At 42.0% G+C, this 27,887-nt stretch overlaps 1 protein-coding gene across 3 annotated transcripts in view; it reads right to left on the reverse strand.

Moving 5' to 3' along the window:
* The window catches only part of LOC307256410 (uncharacterized protein), a 127,507-nt gene that overhangs the window by 3,118 nt on the left and 96,502 nt on the right, over positions 1-27,887 (reverse strand). Inside the window, exons 6-30 of one of the 3 annotated variants that reach the window (XM_080035350.1) lie at positions 21,565-21,591; positions 21,213-21,239; positions 18,370-18,396; positions 17,373-17,399; positions 12,448-12,522; positions 10,887-11,003; positions 7,889-7,915; positions 7,746-7,772; positions 7,529-7,582; positions 7,359-7,418; positions 7,207-7,251; positions 6,683-6,760; positions 6,459-6,482; positions 4,188-4,232; positions 3,626-3,670; positions 3,418-3,498; positions 3,268-3,321; positions 2,693-2,767; positions 2,565-2,591; positions 2,426-2,485; positions 2,268-2,339; positions 2,131-2,157; positions 1,968-2,021; positions 1,662-1,748; positions 395-433 (exon numbers count right to left, since the gene is read on the reverse strand). In XM_080035350.1, the coding sequence (XP_079891476.1) occupies positions 395-433; positions 1,662-1,748; positions 1,968-2,021; positions 2,131-2,157; positions 2,268-2,339; positions 2,426-2,485; positions 2,565-2,591; positions 2,693-2,767; positions 3,268-3,321; positions 3,418-3,498; positions 3,626-3,670; positions 4,188-4,232; positions 6,459-6,482; positions 6,683-6,760; positions 7,207-7,251; positions 7,359-7,418; positions 7,529-7,582; positions 7,746-7,772; positions 7,889-7,915; positions 10,887-11,003; positions 12,448-12,522; positions 17,373-17,399; positions 18,370-18,396; positions 21,213-21,239; positions 21,565-21,591 (1,281 nt within the window). Of the gene's footprint in view, positions 1-394; positions 434-1,661; positions 1,749-1,967; positions 2,022-2,130; positions 2,158-2,267; positions 2,340-2,425; positions 2,486-2,564; positions 2,592-2,692; positions 2,768-3,267; positions 3,322-3,417; positions 3,499-3,625; positions 3,671-4,187; positions 4,233-6,458; positions 6,483-6,682; positions 6,761-7,206; positions 7,252-7,358; positions 7,419-7,528; positions 7,583-7,745; positions 7,773-7,888; positions 7,916-10,886; positions 11,004-12,447; positions 12,523-12,890; positions 12,951-17,372; positions 17,400-18,369; positions 18,397-21,212; positions 21,240-21,564; positions 21,592-27,887 lie in introns of all 3 variants that reach the window. The other 2 variants (XM_080035349.1, XM_080035348.1) reach the window with 2 other exon arrangements.

The raw sequence follows: 27,887 nt of genomic DNA on the forward strand, positions 1-27,887 counted from the left end.
GGGAGTGGGTTGTCGGTGTAGTATTCAATTGCAAAATATACCATATCAATATGTACAGATTCCATGCTGCTGGTTAGTCATCACTGCAAGAGAAGAATGGTAGGGTTTGATTCATATCAAATTAAAGTTCAAACACAAGGCCCTAAAAGCAGGACCTTAAATACTCATGCATTGTAATAACAAAATCACACGCTGTTAAATACTTACAAAATATCCCTGTTTTAAATAAAAGTCAAGCAATGGATTTAATGCAGACAATCCATAAGTAATATTCCAATTGTTTGACTGCAGACAGTGTTAGCTTTTCATTGTTCCCTGCCAGCTGCTCTCTAATAATCAAATGCTAAAGATGTTATTAGTTAACAGTATGATTTAAAGACCTCTTAACACTCACCTTGTGCCAGCAGCCGGGTATGGGCATCCCATCATGTCCCTGCAGGAAGAGAACAGCAGTGAAAAGTTAACAAGACAAGAGAAGGTCATGGGACGCATGCTTAAACACAGTTTACAGTTCTGTATGTTACTGTACTAATGTTTAAGGTGTGCACTGCTTATCAGAAAACTGATGTCATAAAATAAAGCAAAGGCTAAGCTATGCAAATATGTTAAATAGTAATACAATTAAATTAGAAAAATAGTCAAATAAAGATAGTGAAGAATGTCTGCCAATAATCCTGCATTACACAGTTTTTAGTTACCTAGTTAAAAAGGTTACTGTGACCTATTAATAAAATATTGTGCTCACAAGATTTGAGGTCACAGTAACCTTGACCTTTGACTTGTAAAATGCAATCAGTTTATCCTCCTTGAGTCAAAGTAAGCATTGTGCAAACTCGGCCCTGAAGGACAGACAGACAGTCAATCCTACAACGTAATGCCTCCAGCCTTTGGCTGTCGCTGGAGCGGAGGCACAAAAAAAAACCAGGGAAATGACAATTACAAAAAATAGGTCAAAAGCACTTAAAAATAACATGGTTGAAAAAGTACACATTTAAGTTTTTATCTAATTTTGGGAAAGACTCTTATTTACTTTGTGCCGAGCTGGCTGCCGATTAGCTTAATTTAGCATAAAGACTCACAACTTTAATCCTAGCAAAAGAAACAAAGTTGTAAATGAGCTGTTGCCATCCTGTTACCAGTCTTTGTGCAAAGTTAAGACAGCTGGCTGCAGCTGCGTATTTAACGAACAGATGTGAATGTGGAATCAATCTACTCATACACTGGAAAAACAAATGAGGGTAGTTGTAGAGCACGTGCATAACAGAGATTGAAAGAGGAAAGAGGCACGAAACATAGCATTGGAATAGAAAAGTAGAGTAGCATATATATAGTGATGAAACAGCAAGAGGAAGAAGGAAGCAGAGGTACTGTACCACAGGACAGGGGGCCTCAGGGCCAGAATGAGGAGGAGGTGGAGGGGAGGAGAGCCCTGCCTCCTTAGACACACCTTTAGTCTGATCACAACCCTGTCGGCAACAGCCAGTCACACATTCACAGCATGGAGGAAGAAAGTCAGAGGAAAAACAGAGATACAGTGCAGAGAGAGGAAAGCAAGGACATAATGTATGTCGACAAGATGAGAGGAAAATGATAGAATTGAAATAAGTTGAAATATGCAGTGTTACAGTGTGAGTGTTTTTGTGTGTGCGGAGGGGACATACCACAGGACAAGGCTGGTCCAGGCCTGGGGGACCCTGCTCTCCCTTCTGGCCCTTTAGACCTCTCTTTCCCACGGAACCCCTGTCACCCTGGACGTGAGGAGAACAGCAGACACATTCAAACAAACTCATACGTTATAAAAATGACTGCATCAACACTGTTATACTCACTACATCATATTGTCTACATCTCTGGAAAAGTCCAATAAATATGAATGATTATGAAGACACAGGTACACATTACAAATATCGTATTGATAGTATTTCGATGAAGACAATCAAATAGGTGTTCTTGTGTTCTGCACTGACCTTCTCTCCTCTGTCCCCTCGGTCGCCTTTGTCTCCCATCTGACCCGGGAAACCCTGGACATAGAGGGACAAACGTGTCAGAGGGTATAGCTCATTATCAGTCTGCTTCAAATTGAAATTGCATTGACAATATTCAAACTGATAAAAACGTTGAGAAACTCACATCTAGTCCAGGCTCCCCTGGTCTGCCCTGCGAACAAACATCCACACATGTGTAAATCATAATGTATGTTCCATTCAAGACAATCGAAAAAAGAGATTTGGTACTAAACACATATATGGAGGCGATCGGTTGCTTACTTTTTCTCCCTTGGCACCTGGAAGTCCCACCAACCCTTCAGGGCCGATTGAGCCCTTCATGCCGTCAAATCCCTGCAGATCAAATACATTATCATCCCTGCATCAAGGCCAGGTATATCATGTTTTATTATGATAAAAATATGAACAATATGACTTACTTTGGGTCCAGAAGAACCACCTTCCCCCTTTTCCCCCTTCATTCCGAATCCAGGCTCACCCTATTAAAGAGGAAAACTTAAGACACCATACAACAATACACAGCTGTCACATTCTAGATACATGGTTTTGCAGTCTTACCTTAGGACCAGGCATTCCATGCAGCCCCTGAAAAACATTGTGTAATGTGAGTGTGACTGCAAAACAAACACAACAGACTTGACTTGAATAGTTTCCACTAGGAGTTGTATTGTGTTAGTAGTACTCACTGTGGATCCAGGGTTGCCGGGGACCCCTGGTGGGCCAGGAGGACCGGGTGGGCCCGGCTGGGTGATCATCTGAACCTGAGTGGCATTGAGATGACAAGAGTCAAACTACCAATGACTTCACACTGGAATAAGTTCAACTACAGAAAAGTTACCCTTAGGAGAAATCTGGTTTTGTCAACTAAAGCTACTTAGATAAGATAAAAAAAGGATCACATTGATAATGTACATGTGATGTGGCAGGTCATACATAAACATGACATTTAAATTACAGTTGTTCATAAATAACGAATAAAAAAAAAATCAAAAGCAATAAACAAATATGTTTGCAGTTTCAGTAGGTAACTACTCAAAAAATAAATTAACTACTTGAATATTTATGCAAATTTAAATGTAGTTGAACTACCAGCAAGCTACTGGAAAATGTAGTTAAACTACTAGAATAGTAATTCAATACTCCCCAACACTGTAAATGGAATAAAAATATCCAATCTATGGTAGGGTCCTTAATGTGTCTATATCTGAGTGAATTTGATAAACTGTTAGTGTGTGTGTGTGTGTGTGTGTATTACACTTACCAGGTTGTCATCCATTCTGCAGCTGCCCTTCTCTCCTTTGTGTCCGTCCATACCCTAGTCGACAAAGAGCAAGATGAGCTAACCCGCTTTTTATGCATTTATTGCATATCTTTTCGCTGAGAGACACATGTTTATTTCCACTATACTTACAGCAGGCCCAGAGAGCCCCATCTCTCCCTTCTCTCCTCTAAAGCCGGGTGGTCCTGTCTCACCCAAGTCACCTCTGAGTCCCTGGAGGCAAAGCATAATATGGACCATTGAAACAGAATAAACTTCTCAAACATCACATGGATCTATCCAATGAAAAAGATAAAAGACATTCAGCTTGTGTGTAACATCTGCCTCGCTGCAACCATACCTTCTCCCCATCAAGTCCTGCTGGCCCAGGTAAACCCAGCTCACCCTGGAGGAAGACAAAGGACGAGTCACTCTACGAATATGACATGGCTTTAAAGGTCACCTATTATGCTAAATGCATTTGTCATGGTTTTTCAACAATACGGGTCCCCAGTGTGTCTAGAGACTCCAAAAGTATGAGTCAACAACCCTCTCTCCTTTTCTCCACCTCCACCTTTCTGAAAACCTGTGTTCAAAAACAGCATTCAGATTTATCTCCCCTTATGATGTCACAAGGGGAGAAGCCATGTGCCCCTCATTACCAACATACGTAACCTAGCACTACCTCCAGCTGTGATAAGTAACACCCCCAGATACCTCTGATTTTAACTAGCAGTTAGATTCAAAGAGGCAGTTTTTTTGGACCATATACCATGAAAACAGTAGAAACCCAAACTACAATTTGAACCTTAAAATGAGCATTCTATGTGACCTTTAACACAGCACAAACTCAGGTTTTTATCACAACCTATTTTTATTTTCATAAAGTTGATAGCAATACATTGATAAGGATGACCCCTTACCTTTTCCCCTGAAGGGCCTGGGGGTCCCGGGGGTCCAGGTGGGCCCTTAAAGGAAAAAGCAGACAGAAAGAGATTGAGAGAGTGATATATAAATGCCCAGATAAACTTAATGATGAGTCTTATCTAATCTGTGCCTGCAATGACCAAGTTTTGTCCACTTGAGGGCAGTGGAAACAAGCTGTAAACACAACACTGGCATATCACCACCACATTAGCATTCATTTTGAGTCATCAAGTTATCTTTCCCTCTCCTCGAACTCTTGCGGTAAATATCCTGCTCTATAGCTGCTAAATGCTCCACAGTATTCACCACCCCTGTCTGCCGTTTGGTGCTGGGTTTAGGTAGAACACAGAATTTCAGAGCTTTTTTTGCAGTCAGTTGCGGATGAATACATTGTTGATGAGAGCTGTGAGAGTGAACCTAAGTTGAGTGTCAAAAAGCAGGTCTGCGGGTCTGTCATGGCAAACAATCGCTTTCACAGAGTATGGGATCAATTGTTAATATAAAATACTGATTGTAGCCGCAAACTATCATTTTCAGACAGTCAAATTGAATTTCTTTTATATATGAAGATGCTTGCTCTGTGGAAAAACTAGCAACTGAGTGAATTCCCCCATCGGGCTTGAACCTAGGCCAACATGAAACAATACAACAACAAGTCTGTCACAACGCAAGCGCTGACAGTAAACAAAGAGGAAGACTTCTTTCCTACACAGTCTGTTCTCTGATCCCAGCCAACTTGAAGCAATTTTACCTGACAAAGATGGCTGACAAAGCAGGGCTCAATGTGGTTTGTGCTGGCATCATTTCCCACTCTGTTGATTGTCTTGATGAACAATGAGCTTGTTTCACAAAGAGGACGGGAAATAAAAAAACTTTTATGTGACTTCATGTAACATTAACGATGGATGAAGGCTATTCATCTGATGCTGTCTTCTGTGCTGGTTGATGAGTGACAGGCTCATAAAATCACACTGATTAATCTCTCCATCCACAATGTAACACTTGTTGCTTCTCCCCTCTTAAAATCCCCAGCCATCTTGAAGTAATACAAATGAAATCCATGTCGCCTCCCAGAGGTGTAACATGCTGGATTCTCCTCAATTGTAGTAATTTATAACATTCCTTGGTTTCCCATTTCAGACGTGGAAACCAATACATGTTTACAAACAGCCATTTGCACCGAGATATTCCATCATTGGAAAGTGAAGGAACATTTCAACATCGTTCTGAATGGAATTCATCATCACCTAAAATGTCCCAATAGATGGAATAAATAAGGCTTTTCCACACAAACAAGTGAATGGCTCATAGCACAAGCTGGGTGGCCAATGAGTACCGCCTGCACCGTGGACAGAACTGGAGCTGAGACCTTGCGTGTGATTTGATGCCAACTGATCTATGTTGGCAACAGGGCTTCAGATAAGATCTGAGGTTCTTGTTTTCATGGACTCCTTTGTACCATCTCACGCTGCTGTCCACAGCGCTGCAAGCAGGAGCCCATTTCAGCCCAGGACCGACGGGACCTGGTGCATAGTGGTTTTTAATCAAATACACACTCCACAGCAGAGATAGCCATCTGTTATTAGCATGTAGCACGTTACATGGTAGAATCAAAGGGTCTTGTGTATGTGGAGAGGGATGTGAAACCTCACAGTCTGCCCCTCATAGCAGACTGTGGCTGCTATGAGGGGTTCTTTCCCTGCCATGCTTTCCAATGCATTCCCCTTGTGCAATGATAGTTATGTGGAACTACATAAATACATGACAAAAAACAACAAAAAACACCATGCTGCACTATAGCTTGTTAAAGTCACGTATCTTGTGAGGCCCATTGGATACATAGATTGAAAACACACTCAGATCAATGTGACAAAGGCTGTTGATTTTTCCGCACGATTAAGCACGCTTCTCCAGGCCGCGTGCTATCTGATAGAACAGCACAGATGTCCTATATTTGCAGGGGCAGTGCATTTCCCCCCACAATGAATACAAACAAAAAGGCTGGTGTACTGGTAAACCAGGGACATTCAGTAACACTCTTTAGATGTGGCTTCGATAGTGGGACATCAAATACATCTGATATCTGGAATGTATAGTTCTGGATTCTGGGCCTCTACAAAAACCCAGTCACAGGGTGAAGCAGGTGGGATAAGGTTTTGATTCACACAGGGTGTGAGCTTATGCAAGTTGTGCGAGTCTGTGCATTATCATACGCGTTAGTTACTGGTCACTCCACCAAAACCATGCAGAAACAACAGCAGATTTACCGAAACACTGATGGTGTTGATGGCCTGTCAAGGAGAAATGGCGACATTTCAGTTTTGTGGTTTTCAAAAAGAAATGATTATGATGTGTTGCTTTCCACACTTCCATGTGTGGGCTTGTTGAAGTTTTTCCTGGTGCCTGACTTGAGATTCAGAAGTTAATCCCTGATGAAATTTAAGATGCGAACCAAAGTGTCTGGTCTCATAGGCACTTTGATGTCACTCACCTGGAACGCATCCAGAAGCTTCCCATTGAAGTCTATAATGTCTGAGGAGCCATCTGCGCCTTTTTCACCAGGGTAACCCTGTGGCAGAGACAGAAGAAAATTAATGAGAAAAAAATAAACAACTAAAGATAATCATAAAACAATGATTAAATACTGTGACTGAATGACTGTACAGGGTTTAAGCTGGAGTCAGCGAAACCGGAGAATGCTTATGGTCAAAATCACTTTTTATCAAAATGTGTGAATATCTCCTCACAATCCACGGCCAATACGTACTGTGTTTGAACTGAATTAAATCTAGTGTTAATACACAGCCTAGGCTCTGTAAACTGGTATGTAAACAAAGCTATAGCTATAGCAACATGCATGGGTACAGAGCCTAGGCTGTGTATTAACACTTTTTTTCCTCACCAGCACACACACAGTACAGACAGGTAGCGGATCATGAGGAGATATTCACTGATTTTGACCGAAGGTGATTTTGAGAACCCTCCACCTTTAACCTTTTTGGGTAATACACATACCATGTGCCCCTGTGGTCCTTGCTCTCCTATTTCCCCTTTGTCTCCCTGTGTGATGGACGGACATGTATTATAAAGAGAGTAGTTGAAAAAAGAAATGACAAAATATTGACGCATGAATGGTTTAAATGCCACTTTCAATTGGTCTTCTATACCTTTAATCCTGCGAGTCCATCCATGCCTCTCTCTCCTTTTTCTCCCATTCCTGGCTCGCCCTGTTTCAATCCACAGGAAATATTCAAGGTCACAGAAAAAAATCACGGATAAATCACACCAAAAAAAAAATAGATAATATGACAACTGATGAGCAAAGCTGATCGTATACCTTTACTCCCGGAGGACCCTGTGGCCCTGTATAGCCTGGATGGCCATCTTCTCCCTGTCAGTTCATCACAGTCAGTAAATGTCAGTAGTATATACTTTGTGTCAGTAGCAGATGGCAGCATTGAACAAGACAGTTGTCGTGTTTGAGGAAAACAAGAAGTAAGTAATAAATGCAAGTGAGTCATGTCAAGTTCAGTGATATATATCAATGATCTTACCGGCTTCCCAGGCAATCCTTGTGACCCCTAAGACAGACATATATATTTGGTTAGCATAATTATCCAGAGACGGACAAATTCATCACCACAGACTTCTAATTGCACTTCATGAACAACAATCAGACTGTTACAACTGAACTCACATCAATGCCATCGCGACCTGGGAAACCCTGAGGAGGACAAAGAGGAAACGGGAGTTATCTCAACATGTCTCAACTTCAGGTGGATTTCAATCTATCAGTTAAGACAAGGCACTGCAGGTGAATAGGGTAAAACAATTTAACTTATAAATATAATCAGATTTTGGAATTAGCCTTTTTTTTTTTTATAAATCTAAAAATGTACAGGTCTTATAAATTCATTTTCAACATGTTTTTTTAAACATCATAAATCATAAATCAGACAATTTACAACATATGAACAAATGCTAACGATGATTATGGAAAGTTTAGTTGATGAAAGTGTCTTAGAAATTGAGATTTTTTTTTAGATAATGGCCGTTTAAGATGATTGGATAAGATGTATAGGATAAGTAAATAGATGCAAACAGACAAGGTTTAGAAAAAATAAACACCTAAATGTAAATATTGGTCCTTTTATGTATACTAGAAGGAAGAAAAATAGACAAAAATCTCCAAATTGACCAATGCTGATATGAAAGATAAAAAAAACAATGTTTTTGCCTGCAGTGTCTCGCCTTGAACCACTTTGGCCACTAGATGTCAGCGTTCAATAAAACACGTCCAATCCATGGACTTGAATTTATGAAGTCCTTATTCTGAGCCAGAGTACACACATAGATGCGAAACGTAAAACCAGATGCAGATATACAGATGCTTCGGTAGTGTACGGGAGACACATAACCCTGAAACGCTTTCATAGGGTGTAAATTATGTCAGCAGATCTCAATCCGAGTGAACACCTACAGTATGGGAAACGCTGGTCATGTGTTAATGTGTTAAGGCAGCACTCTGCACCACCTCATCAAAAACAGCATGAGAAAAAAGCAACCACAACAACAATTGTTATTAAGACATGTTCCGTGAGTATTTGCCATGTTTAATGCTGTTGGTAGAATATTACCAAGGAGGAGCCTTGGCCAGGACTTTGTGTATAAATGAGCAGTAAGCCAAGATTATTCCATGTCCACTTTCTTTCTGGCATCTGTCCATCAGTGATTTGCTTTATTTAGGAAATAGGCCTAGTGTGGCTGTTTGTGAGGGGCAGGTGGACGTGTGCTTGGAGCGGCTCAACATCTGCAAATAAGTAATCCATGGCGGAGAAGGCTTACAGGGATTTTGTGAAAGAGTCCTCCTTCTCCCTCCACACACACACACACACACACACACACACACACACACTGTATTCAAGAAGTTGTGTTTACTTGAAGTGCACTATAATAAACGCATGATATAAGTTGGAGCTTATTGGCCTTCCGCTCTGTCCTCATAGTTAAGAATAATGTGCACAAGATACTTCGATGTTCCCCAGCTTGATTTTTTTCTCCCCACTCTTGCTTCCTGCCAAGCAAACACAAACTGTCATCCTAACTCTTTTGGCTGCTATGTGGTCCTCTTTTATTTCCAACCTCAATCACTCCAGCAGCCTTACAACCTCTTTTTTTTCTCTCTCACCCTCTCTCACCTTCTCCATCATCTTTTTGAACTTTCCTCCACGACAGCGGGATACAAATCACCGTTGCAAAACAATTTTTAGCACTTCTTTCAACCCGAGCGCAGTAATGTATGGATGAAGGCCAGTTCAGATGTCAGACGCATTTACGATTATAAATGACACGTAATCATTTCCCGATCTTTGGTATGGTGAAATAAAGCAAATGTTCAAATAACATGTTCGCACTCCATCCACCACAGCACTATTTTGTAGCCACACATCAGATAGAAACTATAGCTGCAACATTGTTTGAGCTTTCGTTATGTGCCAGACGTACAGATGGATCGAAAGTGCGATTCTCTCCGACCGAGTACAAAGGATAAAATGACAAGGGACACCTAAGTTGGGAGGCTCGCTCACTTTCTCCCGCTCTGAGCCCCCGGAAAACATCTGCCCACAACATGGAGCGGCCCTCTGTTTTGTTTTGCTGTTTTTTGGGGGTTTCGCAACGCCTTTTAATCAATTTGGAGAACACATTTGACATTGACTGGGTTAAACGACGGGACCATTCTCTTCGACACGTCTGTTTTCAGTCATTTTTCTGAGCTGTGCTGGCTTTCTCTCCTATAGTTTTTTTTTCTGCATAAGCTGTCAAATCACCCACACTAAAAAACCAACATTTTTCACTTGAATCCCTGTCCTGAGCCAGTTGAGGGTAACAGAGCGTTCGTTCCCTCACTTGGATAAACAAAAAATGACCTTCATAGACTCTTTCTCTCTCTTCCATCTTAGGGCCTATAACCACAGTCTTAAGACGCCACTGCATATGAACTAAAAATGTGGGAAGCAGAAAGTTAATTTGGAGAAATCTAAGCTGCCTCGGGCGAGGAGCACAAGCATTGTTCGGTGGGGCCGGCAAACTGCCCATGAACTTCGCCGCAGTGCCATATCTGTTTCAGTGGGGTGCACAGCGACACAGTGGTGGTGGTGGTAGTGGTGGGAGGGTGGGAGAATGGTGGGGGGTGTGCTGGAGAACTTTGTGGCCCCTGTCTTACACAAAACAGATGAGGGCAGGAGTAGAGTTGCTATTCTGGGAGCTTTTAGGTAAGCCACAGCTCACTGGCGAACCAGGAAGAATGAGAAAATGGGTTCACTGCAATTTACTGCATTTAGACCATTTCCCCCTTTAATACATGTGGATAAATGCACATTCACACTCAAGATACACACAGAGAGAGTTTGCAGTATATGGGACACACTGCGGTTGAACCCAGGTCAACACCATTGGGGTTACGGCAGCCCCTGATGACTTAGGGGTTTCAGGTGAATGCACTCTTTCTGGTGTGAATGGGGTGAGATGGTGGATGAGGAGGAGAATCACAGCAAATTAGTTGAGTGTGTGTGTGTGTGTGTGTGTGTGTGTGCGTGCATGCGTGAGTCTGTCTGTCTGTCTGTCTGTGTATGGATGCATTGTTTTATGTAGCTAGAGTACATTTGACACTCTCACGCATGAGGAGAAGTTCTTACCTGCTCCCCAGAGGGGCCGCGGGGGCCATCCTTGCCCGTGTTCCCAGGAGGTCCTCTGGGCCCCGGGGGACCTGGTGGACCTGGAGGACCAGAGGCTCCAGCCTGGCCTTGGTCACCCTGATGCAAAAGTAAAGAAATAAAAATGAAGTATGAAGGAAAGAAGGGAAGGGAAATGTCACTCTCCATTTAGCTCAGGTTTTGGTCTCCACTATGTATTGAAGGAAATATCTGCTCCTCAGTTCCTAATTCTTCAACTGCTGTTAACTTTGCTCCATCTGCAGCCTTGTGCTGATCATACATTTGGTTCACCACTGTTTCTTTAAATATAAAAATGAAAACAGCTTAATATAACGCTGTCAAAGTGTTGAGGCCCAATCAAAACAGTAATCTTTGGCTGCACCGAACCAACACAATGTGCTGGAAGACGAGCTGAGGAGGACTGCAGAGTCAGCTGATATTCCTCTGTGGGTTGATCACTATGAACAACTTTCACATACCGGTCAACTGATTTATTCTCAATATGAAAATATTATACGATATCCACTTCTAAATTAATCTACAGAATTAAATCATGCAGGCCTTTCTGTCGGATTCAAAATCCTGACAAAACCGTTCCAACTCAATAGCTTGTTAGCTTAATTTGCTGGTTGCCCATGCATTAGATACAGTCTTAAAGAGAGACAGCCTACAGAGATTGCAGTGGAGAGCAGTTGGCCATAGCAGCAGCCCTCATCTGGTAAGTCAGACTGATAAAAAGTCCCAAATTGAAACAGACCCATGCTGGAAAATGCACTCTCACACACAATAACTTGTTAATTGAGTGTTTCTGTCCTGTTTATGCCTCACAACATTAAAAACCCCGAACTCTTAACACCTATTAAAGATCCTTTCCTTACAGCAATCACATCTAACTGGGAACATGTCTCTTTCTGATCACTTCCACCCCTCAGGTTTATTCCAAACGGATACTATGAATGCCCTTAAAGTCTCTCTCACCACCCAGGCGGATGCAGGTCTGTCAGTGCCATCTCTATAGTTACATTATAGTCTTCTTCTGCACCCTCTCGACCTCTACAGACATGTGATGCATTATGGTTTGCTTTGTTGCGGCGAGCAACATGGTACAGCGAGCCCTTTCATGGAAAATGTTATTACCAAGACCTTCAAATAAGAAGACTTAAGCCTTGTTTCCTTGCATTGATAATTATTATGTCTCTATTAAGCTCGGGCTTGAACTTAACCATCACTGACAAAGCTCTTCTATTCTGTCGGTAATAAGAAACACGCACTTCCAGAACCTCTGTTAAATGTGTGCGGTGGGGTTCATCTTCCGAGATGTTTTTCCAAAATATTTGGGATCCTCCGGTTTCACCTACTCGGTAATACGACTAAACATGCAGGCACACACAGGATAAATGTGACAATGCAAATTGAAAATGAAATCAATTGCAACATGAATGAGAAAGGTTAAAAAGGGAAAATAATGGAGATGCAAAGCAGATCAGAGCAGGAATATTAAAGCCAGGTTAAAAAGTGCACACATGCCTTAGTTGTGTTCTACCTTCAGAAAGCGTCTCTGAAAGCTGCTGGACTGATCTCCAGCGATAAAGCCGTGGTCATAGCGGGGAAAGACCATCTGAGACGTGAGAGGGAGAAAGTAGAGAGACGGCAGGAGAAGATAAAGAGAGAATAAAAAGAAAGAAAGAAAGAAAGAAAGAAAGAAAGAAAGAAAGAAAGAAAGAAAGAAAGAAAGAAAGAAAGAAAGAAAGAAAAGAGGTTTTAGAAATCAGAAATCCATTGTTAACTGAGAGAGAGAGAGAGAGAGAGAGAGAGAGAGAGAGAGAGAGAGTGCAGGTGAGAGTCCAACAAAGAACTGCTGTGGGGGAAAAACAGAGATGAGAGTTGAGCGGCCTCTGAAGCAGGGATAGTGACAGAGCAGCAGTCAGACAGAGAGCAGTGACTGCTGGGAGGGCTGAGGACCAGTTGGCTAGGAGGGGGACAAACCTTGACGGTGAGAATCTGATTACTGTGCAGACCTGCATACGAGCTGTAGTTAGGAGGACCCTGTGGAGAGGAAGTGACAAGAACATCATCATCTGCAAACAGTGAGAACTATATTTAATGTAAGGCGAGGCACAGCAGGGAAAAACATCTGGAGATTTTTGTCTATTTCGCTGATCTATTTATGATCTCAACATTCGTTTTTTTTCAATATTCTGAATTAAAAATCTCAACTTGAAAGCACTTAAATCAACTAAACTTACCATAATCATTCCTAGCAGTATTATAACAGAAGGATTTGTTCATATAGTGGTGATTCTCTGATTTGTGATACATTTTGTTTGTTGAAAATGCATTCTTAAGACCTTGATTTCTTAAAATGGAAAAAAGGCTGCATCCAAAATCTATTCAGTAAAAAACGTGGACTCTAATTGCTTGTAAAAATGATATAAAGATTTTAACTCGTGTTACATTTTTTCACCTGCAGTGTCTCGCCTTAAACCATGGCTTTTTGTCTTCTCAGAAACTATATCCTGCAGCTTCTGGCTCGTGCATGTATTTAACTTTGAGTGTCTTTCCCGTTTAATGTCTTCCCATCCTTCCCCGCCACCAAAGCAAACAGAGGCTGCTCTGCTCTCTCCAGCCAACAGACAGTGAACTGTGATGATTGTCCGTCAAGCTGAAAAAGAGCCGGGTCTGTCTGCCGCCAGAGAGCTCCGAGCACTGTACTGCTTCTCTGGTCTGGTTCTCTTCGAAAACACATGGTGTGGGCAGGGAAGGATGGAGAGAAGATCTAAGGGAGGAGGATGGAAGTAGAAGAAGAAGAAGAAGAACAGCTGGGGCATAGAAGGTAGAGAGAAAAAAGGAGGGATGCTATAGCCTGGCCTCATGAGGTTTCCGTTAACAGGCTGCGGCCAGCGCTGGATGGCTGAGGTTTTTTTCCGACACCGCAGAGCCCTCCCACTCCTTTCTCCCCCCCACTGTCACATTCACTCATTCACACCGTTCCCACCATAGAGACCGCATACACATATGCTCCTTAAAAAACGAATAAGAGAAAAGACTGCTTTACATTGGGCTTTCCCCTTTTACTTCGTTCATGTCAGACCATAGGTTGATACTAAGACAAACAGCCATTCAACCTTGGAGCCCCCTTTTTAACCATGGCCTTTTGGTAGCAGCATCTCTGGGGGAGGCAAGAGGAGGCTTTGGCTGGGGATAAAACTCCCATCGTGGCCTAGTCTTTCAACACAGCCACCACACGGTCGTAAATGTGCAGTGAATCTGTATGTATGAATTTGACGGTATGGAGGACGGGGGGGGGGGGAAATGGCTACCAGCTTTTTGTCTTTCAATAAAAGTTGCTTGGGAGAAAAAATGCAACACCATACATGGCCTTTCGTCACATTTTTAATACCACCCCTGTTATCCCATGTTTGCACTCACTTTCTAGGGCCAGATTGAACTTGACAAAGGGCACTGATAGAACTGATAGATTGACAGGAAGCCACAGGTTAACTTTCAGGGGATTCACGGCCGCTTCCTGTTTTCACATGTTTTTCTCTCATCCTCTCGTGGAGTTCAGAGGTGGAACGGCGTACAGCGTTGAGATCTGGACAAGGTGATGACTGAGTTTATGTACATGATGGACTTTTGCACCACATTTTATCTGCTCAGCGTCAACGGAGAGCTTTGATTCATAGCTGTGTAGGAACAAAAACCATACTTTGAACATTCAAAGAGCAGTTTTTCATTTGCTAACCTATCCAGCCTCAATTATGAAAAAAAAACGCGCCTCCGTGCCAAACCTCATTCACAACTAACAGTAGTCTTTTAGGAGCTGAAGAGTTTGTTTTGAACCGAGCCATGTGTCTCTAAGCGATACTGTGAAGTTTTCTTTTTTCTTTAGGCGGCAGACTTATCCAAAGACATCCAAGCTCCAGAAGTCTCGTCCAAGCGCAATATTTACCATTTGGAAGTAGCTGTGTAATGGAGAATGCCAAAAAAAAAAAAAAGATTTAATTCTTGCACAAATTATTACCTCAAAATCCAAAAGGAGTAGGCTGGGGAAATCAAAACGGCGTACGCCTTGATAGGAATCAGGAATTCCTGTAATGTTTCTGGGCCGCATCATAAATAATGTTCCACTGGGCAGCCATGACAAATTTACAGTCCATTTGCACTGTGCTATAAAACAATAGGCCTCCAGTCTCATTCCAGTTCCCTTACACACACTGGTATGCCAATATTGTCAAACCCCCTTGGATGATTGATGACTACACATCTATTTCTAATTATTATTTCCAAACCTTGTCTTCTGTTGGACACTGGCTAAAGAATGTTGGTGAAATACAGACAAGCAGTAAGTGGCTACCAAAGGGGATTAAAAGGGGCTTTAAAAAGGAAATATTGGTTGTTTATTTTAAAATCATATGTGTGATTATTTTGAAAGTGTTAAGTGGCTCACAGTCAGAGTTATGGTCCTCATGAGACAGGCCACTGCCAATATGGAAACTGCATTTTTGGTCTGGTATTGTTATAGGCCTAGCACCGTTGGATCAAACAAATCACTGGTAAGTTATGATTAAGATAATTAAGTGTGCTAATAAAGACTGTTTGCCCTTTGAAACGAATGGCTATGAAAAGAAAAGGATTTATTCAGCCCAAGGCTTCATCAAATGAAATATTTAAAAGCTTCTGCCGGCCATATGATTTATCTGAATTTGCTGAAACCATCTTAAAGAACGTATCTACATCTGGCCTCTACCAAGCACATCTATCATCAAGCAATAAAAGATGGTATAATAGCATACTAAACATAATTTGAACGAACAACGTATAGGCTTGTGGAATAAAACTTTAATCACAGTGTTTCTATATGATTATTTGAGGCCATATTTCATTGCAAACTTATTTTTTAGTTCAGGAAGTTTCATGAAGGAATAAAACGTATGATTATTTCTTTGACCGACTAGAATATGTTTGTAAACCAAACTGTGGGCCCAGCTGCTGTAAACAAAAACAGTGAAACAGTAACTTTGCAGGTATATAAATTATTTTTTTTTAAATCTTAAACGGTGTTGCAGGGATCACATGTTCCTGTGAGGAAAGCTTGTTAATTGAGTTATGAGTATATCATTTAAAAATGTTTCACTTCTCTGACACACCAAAAGTTACATAGTGCAGCTTTAATTTTCTGTTGAAGTACTTTAATCCCCCTATCATTTCAGTTCAACGTCAACAATTCTATATTAACCAATTTAGGGGAAATGAGGAAAACATGGAAATAACAGGGGATTGAGGTTCAAATCCTAAACAATGTGTAGATTACCTCAGTAGCTAAACCTAATAAAACTGGAAGAACTATCATGGGGTTACATGACTTCTTCAAAGAATCCAAGCTGTTTACCATGTAAAGCACAGGGGGTGGGGGGGGGGGCTTATTTTCAAACCACAGTGAGTAAAATGGGAGATAATTACACAGATCTCATTGCTTGGGTGGAATGATATCAAATGAAAAGACAACACTGACAACATGGACCAGATGCAGAACGAGGGGGTTACCCTGTAATATTAAGAAAAAGCACAGTTTGGTTGCGACTAGATGGCAGCTTTGGCACACTGTCCCCCACCATTTGGGTTTTGATGGTGAGTTTTAAGTATTTCCATCGTTCTTTAATATCATCATTTCTCATCCCTGGCTTTGGGGGATGTGGGCAAGTCAAACCTCATCATAGGAGCCGGGCTATGATGTTGATTCAGTTGCTGGGGGGACGCCGCGCAGGGTAAACACTCTTCTTCTTCTTTTGAAATCTTTGGAGAGAGACTTGCCTCGAGCATCAGAAAGATTATGTGGATAGAGCACAACTCGCCAAAACGCGTGATCCAAAGTGTTTTTCATGTTTGTCTGTTTGCAGATACACATTGTTCCCTCAACGTGATAACAAGGAAACCACGAGTAGCTTTGCAGATGTTCTTGCACTTTGATTTCCAATGTGTTATGGTCTGGGTTTGAATCTCAGTTGCATATGTCCCCCTGTGTTGGTATGTTTCCTCGTTCAATCTTAAGTGTCATTTTATCTGTGTGTGTATGGTTATAGATGTTGTTACCGTCAAGGGAAAAATCATATAAAGATTCTCTTTTTGAATATCTCAATTGTTGCAGAATCACTTTTCAAAATGAAAGTGCATTCACTTCTTAACATAACCGAAGGGAAAGCGCAGTGTCTCTTGATCTTAAAAGGGAAATGGGAAAAATATAAAGGGCGACTGGCAGTGACAGAGAAAAGACAATACAAAGGGAAAGAGATCAGAAAGTGCAAGTAAATACTTCAAATGAAGCTCATTTTAAGACGCAAAGCACAATTAAAGGAAAGGCCCTTTCAGCCAGATCAGCTGTAGTGAAAAAATAGCTTCCAAAATAAACACATAACAAGTCGAAAACCCTTTTCACCTTCTCAGACAAAGACAGAAAACATAACTTACCCTTGGCCCGATGTCTCCTTGGTCACCCTGGGAGAAAAACAGGAAAAGTAATTGTCAGTCAGTACCTATTGCCAACGTATATATGCACACAGGACGAGGCATGCAAAGAGCATGGCTACTGTAGCAACAGTGACTGACAGGCTTAAAGACTTATACTTTTGTATGGGGAAGGAAGCGACTCAAAAGGTCAAAAGTCCCCAAAAACCAGCTCAGGATGTCGACGATTTACTGCATAAATCATTGGACAGCCAGGCCACAATTGGAATCATCTGACGGGAAGCGATTGGCTAAGTAGGAGAGGGATCACACGTGCTGGGGACTTTTGGTTCTCGGATGTGGACTTGGAGCTCATGTTCATGTTCTCATCACAGAGCTACAGACATGATTACATGAAGGGAGCCAAATTTTCAGAAACCACTGCATCATCCGTCGTTTGCAATCTTCCCTCATCAGACCGACTCCTGCTCTGACGGATGCCGTTTACTGCAGTTGCGTTGTTCTTTTTCCTTGCGACTTATCTTGCCAATTTCTGCTACAGTGCAAAAAAAAAAAAAAGGTACTCAACACAGAATAACCCCCTCGGTGCGTGTACACACAAAATGACCAGATGCACGAGCCTCCTCTGCCAGCTCTTGCAGCTCTTACTGTCGCTATAACATCTTAGGCTGGGCAGAGGTTCACAGAGAGCCGGGAAGAACATCTGGCTATCATCGAGCGCCACTGAAGGCCCGTAAACCTGTTTAGTGCCTTGACATGAGAGAATGTGCGGAGACATACGAGCTCCTACATTAACTACAAGTAATCTACGGCTCGTTTGATCGGGCGGCATGGGAGGCGCGATGCGGAGGACACCTGTGTGTGCGGCGCAAGTGGCTGTGCCCACATGTCTGTCTTTCTGAAGCTGTCTGTGCTCGTGTGAATTTATGTGAGAAATACATCCATGCATTGGGCATGGACTTGTCTAGCGTGGTTTTTGAAATCCACATTTAAAACATACCTTGTCTCCCTTTGGTCCGGCCAGTCCCTGTGGGAATGCAGGAGACAAGAGGGAGACAGTCAGTCAAGATAAATCAGCTTTCACATGGGGAACATACACCATACATCTTCAACTGCCGTCTAGCAGGGAGCATTCAATCAAATGTCAAGGCGAGGCAGGATACACTCCTCACTTCAGTCGTGCCATCCAAACCGCTCAATCCCAAGCCACTATACTCTCTGAGCATATTTAATAATAACTGGAGGACTGTGGACGATATGACACAGGCCTGCAGAGATAATCCCTTTTAAGATTTCTCTTTGAGAGATAAAAACTTTTGCAGGGAGATAACAAATCTGAATGACCGACGGGCTCCTTTGTTCCTCCAGCAGTCTTTCTCTCAGTCGGGAACTTTTTAAGATGCTTCAGACATAGAAACACTAACTCAAACCATAGGCCCATGCACTCTGTGTGAGACTGACACACTGTATGTTGGACAGTTTGACGGGATGAAAACCAGGCCCACAGATGAGCTTCAACCCTGCCAGTTAAAAGCCCTTGTCCATCCCTATGTCGGTTTGCCTGCCGTGGCACAAGGACTCCTAGTGTGGCAGCACACCACAAGCCGCAGACTTACTCACAGACCCTCTTGGGAGTGTGACAGGCAAAGAGGATTACATGGAGACCTGCCACCAACCGTCTCTGATCTACGCTAAAAATCTCATTCCAAAAGTGACGACAGTGGGCAGCTCTTACCTCTCACACAATAGGCCTTTATGTTTGAACTTTTTTTTAATGTCTCTATTCTCTCTGAACTGTCTGCTCTCTCCCGCTCATCCCAAACTGTATTTCACACACTCCGTCTGCTTCCATTCAGTGTCTCTCTAAATCTAGCACGCGTTCTTGCCTCCGAAGCCCTCCTCCGGCTCTAATTTGTTCCAACTTTTCCTCATGTCTCCTCTTGTCTGGCAGACATTTTGTCCGGTGGATTGGGAGCTCTAATTGTGTTCAGGAGTACGGAGCTGGAAAAGGGGGTCTGGTGCAGAGGATAAGCATGTTTGGTAATGGAACTGGCAACATGACAACAGGCGGCAGCTTATCTCCCGCACGGCTCTCTCTACTTTAGATCAGGGAAAGGAGAGACGGAGGAGGTTTGATTCAAGTGACAACAGACCTAATACTAGGGTCAATGAAAAGCCGGAACATACATTTGTCAGACAGTCTGGAATGAGATTATTATTTTCACCTTAAACTACTTAAAGGGTTAACTGAACGAAATTGGGATGTCATGTTTTATTTATACTCCTGAATTAGTTTGGAAATGTTGCTTTTAAATTTGTATATTTCCTACAAATATGTTAGTTTCTCCTAACTTCAAAAGGTGCTGCGAGGAACTTTTGAATATTTCTGAAATAGTAAAATTTTTCCTCTGATGATCATGCATGACAAGTAACAGCCAATGAGACCATCAATGCAAGAATACTTTTTTTATATAGTTTTTCTTACTACTACAGGCTGGCGCAGTAAAAGCACTACCGCTTTTGTCCAAAGGGGGTGCAAGAATGAACACAAACTGAAAGTTCCTATACCTTTAATTTCAGGTGCAGTGTTGTAGAAATTAAAATGTGAAATATGATATTTTGGCACAATTGTATTGTAAATTGAGGTGATTGTTATTCACCATTAATATGTAACTTTTTAAATTTCACCTTTAAAATAATAATGACAAATGTTGCTGTAACACAATAGCCCACTTACTTTCTTGTTATTTATGACAAAAAAAACAACCAAACTCCATCAAGGTAGGTATGAAGGCCACATGATGCGTCTGAAAGCTCCAATTTCTTTTACAAAGTTTTTTTGTTCTGTTTTTTCTTCCGTTTAGCCCTTCTCAAACCTTCATAACTAAATGCTTCATTATTTTTCACTGAATGGTAAAGTAATTTGACTTACTAGGATCACTGACTCCGCTTGTCAGTGATCCTTTAAACCTGATTATTCCTGCATGCCAACCCTCCTCTGTCATGTGTCTCTCCTGGCAAATCACTTATCAACAATTCATTGTTATTATCATATCAATCCCCCCTCCCATCCCATCCCTCTGGCACTTCCCATCCCTTCTGGTCACATGGTCTGTGTCACACCTGCCGGGGTTTTACGGGCCGACCCCTGTGCTCTGGGGAGAGTCCTCTTTAAAGGGACGGACCCCAGCTTGACATCTCCTTCTGCAGGAAACAACAGCTTAACGGTGTTTGTAGAGGAGCTCCTCAAACAGCTGTCTTTATGCTGTGAGCTGTTTACATTTCGGCAGATGACTCGTCCTCTCTCGTGGAAAGAGTGACCAGAGGAGAAAGGCTGAAGCGGAAGGTGGGGGCAAAGAGTACTAGAATCATAATGGCGGTTTAAAGAGCCCCTGTAGTGGTTATAAACCCTATTCTCTCTCACATTTTTACCACCGGTGTGTAACCAATTCGCTACGCTTTGCCCATTTTACACAGTACACCTGGGAAGTGCAGCAAGGTTTCAGGATAAGGGGTGATGGATGGGACTCAAGGGGTGAAGTCCAAAGGGGAATTCAGCACTGGGTTCTGATGAGGCATAACTCCCCCGTGGCTGTGAACCTCGGGTTGACTAAAGAGGCAGAACGGGAAACAAGATGGCAACCATTTATACCCACTCGCGATGGTTCCCTTAGGAACGGTAAACAATGATTGATGAAGTTTATGAAAGCATCACCTGTCCTGTACATGCCAAATTCACACCTGGTCTTCACAGTTAGAAAAATATCAGAGTGTGAGTTGCTTAGGTGTAATAGATGTGTGTTATTAGAAAAGGCATGGTGTGTGGTGGTGGTGGTGGTTTACCTGGCTGCCCTTGGGACCCGGAAAACCCTGAAAAGGGGAAAAAACAGGATTAACATCAAATGATTGTCAGTCACTTAAAGCAGGCTGAAATAGCGTGAATATTGGCGTTATCTAGTGGGGAAAGTTTTAGATTGCAATGCTGCGTGTCTCCTCCTGTGAATTTACAGAAGCTACGGCGGCCTTCAAGGACAAGAAGCTAGTTACCAGAGATGGCATCATCCACCTCTGCCGGACATCCATAATATATAAAAGCATGTAAGACTGTTGAGTTTGTGTCATTAAAACATACAATTCCATTTACACACTGCACCTTTAAAGCAAGTTTTACACAATTGATTATGGGAATACTCACTGGTTTCCCATCCATGCCAAGTGGACCCTGTTGGAAAACAGATAAAGAGAAATTATGAGAAAAGTACAAAGTTATGGGAGCAATGTCAACACACAAACATTGAATGAATAGTTTACCATTTTGGGAAATATGCTTATTGACTTTCTTACCAAGAGATACATGAAGAGGTTGATATTGTTCTCATGTTTGCGCATTAAGCACACGGCTAGAGCCAAGAAGCTTTGCTCAGCTTATCACTGCCACTGGTAAAGGAATAGTCTGGCACATGACCTCAATAAAACCACCACTTGCTAATAGACAGATTATTTTTTAGCTTAAGGCATAGCCCGGTAAACTGTTTAGTTACCACTGTTTTTGGCTTAGCTAAGATGCCGCTGTCTCCTCAGAGTGATATCAATAGTCTTATATAACTCTCAAAGAAAGTGGATAAGTCTATTTCCAAATAAATCTTAAACTATTCCTTCAAGGACTGGCTTCAGAAACACACTGTAGGTCTGCTGCTGTGAATGAAGAATATGATTAAAACCCAGTGAAGACACTATTTATTTTATATCTGCAGACAAAACTATCTTTCCACTCCAAAGTGTCATAATCACGAGTGTCCGTATCGCTCAGGAGATAATGTACATTATTTTAGCCAAGAAAACACAGCTAAGTGGATTTGGTTGTCTTACCAAATCTATTTAAAGTGTGCTTGAAAACGACAGAGAGGAAAAGCTGTGATTATTGGAAAGTGAAGGATGAGAAAGAAGGAACAGGAAGAAAGTGTTTTTTCAGCCTTTTCTCCAGGTTTTCTATGTATATCCTGCCCCATTTAACTGTGTGTGAGTGTGTGTGTGTGTGTGTGTGTGTGTGTGTGTGTGTGTGTGTGTCTGTGTGTTTACGCGCACATGTTAAACTCGGATATTAAGACCTTTCCAGGTGGCTGTGGTTTATAATTATTGTAAGATTTAGAGTGCGGTGTCCAGCATAATAGACTGTGGGGTGGATCTGGTCCAGCTGGATCTGTCTTCCACACATCCTCCACACACACACACACACACACCATGTCTCCGTGTGTTTGCGGTGATGAGACAATCCAACAAGGCAGCCAGTCCTCGTACGTTTAAAGTCCCCCCGTCCAACCATACACCCCAGTGATAAAAGTTGGAGATGTCCACTTTGTTTACCTCCATAGAAAACAGCCCAGCAGTCATTGAACCTCCGCTGCAAAGGAACACTCATGCAGTTCAAAGGCACAATCTTTTCCAACAAAAAAAAAACCTACTTAAACAAAAAGGAAAGGAGTTGGCTCTCGGATCAAACTTTCCTAAAACACTTAACCGTGATGTATGTGGTAAAGGCTAATGTTGACTTCCTCCCTAACGACCATACTCGAAGTTAAGCTAACAGTTTTTACTGGGTCTCTTGAGTCATGGGTCGACATAGCCTCCACAGTTCTGGCGGCTCGGTATACTGGAAACCATCATTAACAGTCATCATCTTTGACCCCGGATGGCTTTACAGTAGTTGGGCATGTCTCTTCATCTCCTTGCTTTAGCGGCCCCATGGGTGCTATCTGGGCCTGAGGTCCTGTACTTGAGAACCTACACCACAGTGTCATCGCCGCCTGCTTTGATGGATGGACAGTCAACACATGAAGACGGCAAGAAGAGGTGAACCGAGAAGGAGAGAATGATACGCGATACTGAGCCATGTCCTTTATTTAATAGTTTGTGTGATCGTTTACCACCGCCCTTAAATCTTTTAATGAGACGACTTTGGCTATTAAACTCTCCTCAGAAACGTGGTTAGCCAGTATACATGAGCTCAATGCATTACAAAGTACGGGAAAAAAAGCCTCGGAGATTCCTGATGTCTTTTTGATTAAGGGCCCCTTGTGAAATCAGCAGTGGGTGGCTGAGAACTGGGTGGAACAAATGACTGGGACTAATCGGGTGGCAATAACTCACCGCAACTGTCTGAGGTCAAGGGCAGGGTGAAAAGTAAGGATGTAATTTTAGGCTATATCCCTCACTGCATGACACATACAGTAGTCCCGTCAAGACAATTTTATCTGTCATGCCCAATATCGCAAAATTACAATTTACCCCGGGGGATTTGTACAGCACACAAGACCCTCTTTGCTTTAAGACCTTGGATTCGAATAAGGGGAAAACTCTGATGACCAAAAAACTCTTTTAAAGGTGCAGTAGAGGGAATTGGCGTTATTCAGAACAGCTTTGGCAGAATTGGAATAGAATATTCACAAGTATGATGTAATTAATGTATAATCAATCATTTGAAAATAAGAGTTTTTATTTAAATTATTATACCTTAGACTGAGCCTTTTATATGAATGGGGCACGCCACCTAGTTGCACTGCCATGTTTCTGTAGTAGCACAAAATGAACAAACTGAACAACAGCCTTATGCGTTTTCGGTGTCCTAGGCGAAATACACCTGTTGGAAGATGAAGAAGTGCTATAGAATAACTCACTATATACATCTTCACCTCATCACTTGATACTGTGGAAAGACTTGAGGCAGTGGTGGATGATGCCATCTTTAGTTACTAGTTTCATGTCCCTGGTGGCCCCTGTAGCTTCCGTGGATTCTCTGAACAGGAGGGGTTAGCAAGGGAGCATTGCAAATTAGAACTTTGACCACTAGATGATGCCAAAACACAGCTTTATTACACACTGCACCTTTAAGGCTAAAAATAGGAAGAAAGCTCAGTAAGGGCTTCAGAGTAGGGATCCTTTTCCAAGTTCAAACAACCATGTAATATATGTAGTGTGAAGAGAACAGGCTGTAGTTTCAATGCTCCATTACACGCAGCACGTTGTGTTTATCATGTCATGCACAGAGGTGTGAGAATTTCAACGGGCTTAAAAATGTCACAGCGAGTTTTCCTTGCTATCTATTGTCCATATCATTCGGATCTATTTTTCATCTGTATACGCGTGTGTCTGTGTGCAATATATTTCTCTGCATCTGGCAGCATTTATCACCGCGCACTGCTCCTTTAAGACTCGTCAGGATGAGTAGATGAAGTGTATGAGGTGAGGTCATCTTCTGCTGCACAGTCTGAACCGGAGCACCAACAGACTGATTTATGGCTACTAACAAGCCCCACACAGTGGCCCTGTGAACTGTAAGGTACCAAAAGCTGTGTCTGTCTCTTTTCCTTTGTGTGCTGGGGTGAGAGGTTTTTTTTTGTTCTCAACAATAAAGACTCTGTGTCTAATATCAGGCAGCTGACTATTTGCTGGTGTCCAATAGGGAATCAAATAAGACCTTGAATGGCTATAGTTAACAGGAACAATAATTCCACCCACAATACACCACTCCAGGAAGCTCCTCTTTGACTCATGAGATAGTTAAACTATATGAGCCTTATACTTAAATCATCAACATATGTCAGAAGAAACCTCTAAAGGTGCAGTGTGTAATAAATGTGTATTTTGGCATCATTTAGTGGAGACATTTCTAGATTGCAATGCTCCCTTGCTAACCCCTCCCGTTCGGCGAATTTACAGAAGTTACAGTGGCCTTCAAGGTCAAGAAGATATAGTTAGAAGAAAGAAAGATGGCCTCATCCACCACTGTCTCATGTATTTTCAGAATATCAAGTGATGATGCAACAATGTATTTAGTTATGTATTCCATAGTAATTATTCTTCGTCTTCCAACAGGTGCATTTCCCCAGTACACCTACTATATATATAAAAACATGTCAGGCCGTTAAGTTTGTCCGTTTTGTGCTAGGCCTATACTGCAACATGGCGGTGCAACATGGCACACCCTGCTATTCTGTAGACGAGAAGGCTCATTCTGAGGTTATAAAGCAAACAACTTTGATTTAAAAGCGATTATACACTAAACATACTTATGAATATTGTATTACATTTCTATGAAGTCTGTCCTGAAAAACGCACACTGCAGTGCACATCAAAAGGGCAACATGGGCCAGTAGGGTTTATATGATTATGAGTATAAGAGTTGGAGCCAGGGGAAGTTGGATTTTAATGAGTGGCCCTTATAATATTCTAAGCTTTTCTTTCTGTATAGTGAGATTGTTATTCTGTACCTCCAACGTGGTACAAGCTTAGAGTACACATCAGCTTGCAAGGCGGGAAAAAGAGCTGGAATCCCAATAAAAATAAGAACAGACTAAAAAAAAAAAAGCCACTACTAACATCGCTTCATCTCATGCCACAATTGGGTTGGACCGCACTATTAAAAAAAGACAGATAAAGGAAAGAAAACAAACTGGGAGAATAATGTTGAGAAAAAGTGAGAAAATAGGCATGAGATTACCACCAAAACCACAAGTGAATGTGGGTTAGAAAATGATGTGTGTGTGTGTGTCTGGTATCTTTGTGTTTCTTCTTTGTACGTCTACATCACCATCTTGTCCTGCAAAAAAACAGACCAAAAAAAAAAAAAACCTCTCGACTCAGCATTCCCACCAATTACATGGCTCTAAATGGCCTGCAGGAGGGCATGAGTCTGTGTCTATGTTTTGGTATGCGTGTGTATGCTCATAGATGCACATGTGCCTGTGTGCATAGTGCATACAGCTATGGTTGTGTGTGTGTGTCTCAAAGAAACAGGGAGAGGGGTGTCTATGCTGTCTTTATAGTGCTCCCTATGGTGCAGACGGCCAATTATCCAGTGGGGTGTAATTGTTGAGGATGCAGTGTGAAAAGTTGGTGTCTGCACATCGGAGCAGACGCCTCAGCTTAATAATATGAAGTCAGAATTAAAGGTGGACTCGGCAATTCTGAGAACGGAGAACGATTGTTGTCGAGATCAGTAACTATCTCACAATCTGCTACCTGTCTGTACCAGTCTTAATCCACAGTTTAGGCTCTGTAAACTGATGTGTATAAAAAAGGGGACCCACAGACAGGTAGTGGATCTTGAGGAAATATTCAATCATTTTGGAAAACAAGTGATTTTAGCAACAAACATTCTAACTGACTCCACCTTTAAGTAAGGGAGAGCCCTGTCTTCTGTCCTGGTTCCACTTTTCCCACTTCTCTTGTATCCTTTGCTATCATTATCTTTTCCTCTCTCACAGTGATCATCCACCAACCCCTCAGCCCCTCCTCCTTTCCAGTTACTTTCATGTTGCAAAAAACTCCCCTCTATGTCAGGGCTACAAATACATCATTTGTGATACATGACATTTGCTTCTCTTAAAAGCATATATGTATAGAAAAGTGGCTGCATCCTGAACCAAAGAGCACCATAAAGCATAGCAGAGTGCTGTGTGTGTGTGTGTGTTAAGGACAGAAAATTACGCACATGTTGCTGGGTGACTGTCTGGCTTTAATCTGCATTCTGGGGCCTGGGAGACTGAACAATAGGGGCCTTGGCCTGTTTTATGCTGAGTGAGGTCCGCTGTCTGTCACAGAATGGCACCTCAGTGTAAACAAAATAGTAAGTGGGCGCGTATATGAATGTGAATCAACTGGTGCTTGCGGTTGTGTCTGTGTGTGTGTGTGTGTGTTTACCCCTCTCTGCACTGTTCCGTCGGCCTGTCTGTCTTTGATTGTTTGACATTAGGAAGGGTCTTTTCGGAAATTCAAACCCCTAGCATGTGATTTATGAGAGGAAGAAGTGACAGGGGGTTACTTGAGGGCAGCATACATAAATCAGTATGCACAACACACACACACACACACACACACACACACACACACACACACACACACACACACACACACACACACACACACACACACACACACACACATCATGGCGTTATGCTTGAGATGCACACAAAACTGCTCGTAATCAACACTGTTTACCAAATCACGAATGCTTCAATGAAAGTGGACTGCTGCATGCATAAGTATGATCGACCTGACGACTGCGAGACATGTGTGTGCCACCTGAATGAAGGGCAGCGCATGCACGCTCACACACTGGTAAACATAAGACAGGGATAATATCCACAATGGTTCAGCTGCGGGAGACGTATTCAGATTGATTTACATAAGGAAAAGTAGCACCAACACAGTGCAGGCTTACTCTTGTAACAAGTAGAATTCATGTATTCAAAAATGTATATTGTTCCATTTAATTGAATTATCGGCACATTTAATGATGCAGCTGGTAAAGTAGGGATTGTAATTGTTTTCTGTACTACTCAATAACATGTCATTTCTCCCAGGGATCAATAAAGTCTAATCATCGAAATGTGTTTGTTGTTTCTAACTGCTTGATTGTAACGTGTAAATAAAGTTTTCAAATAAATTTAGCCGAGGGGGAAGATTAAAGTAGCAGAAAATGGAAGTAATCAAGTAAAGCACCTCAATGTTAATACTGGT

The sequence above is a fragment of the Ammodytes marinus genome (assembly GCF_949987685.1).
Source record: "Ammodytes marinus genome assembly, chromosome: 10".
Taxonomy (NCBI): domain Eukaryota; kingdom Metazoa; phylum Chordata; class Actinopteri; order Uranoscopiformes; family Ammodytidae; genus Ammodytes; species Ammodytes marinus.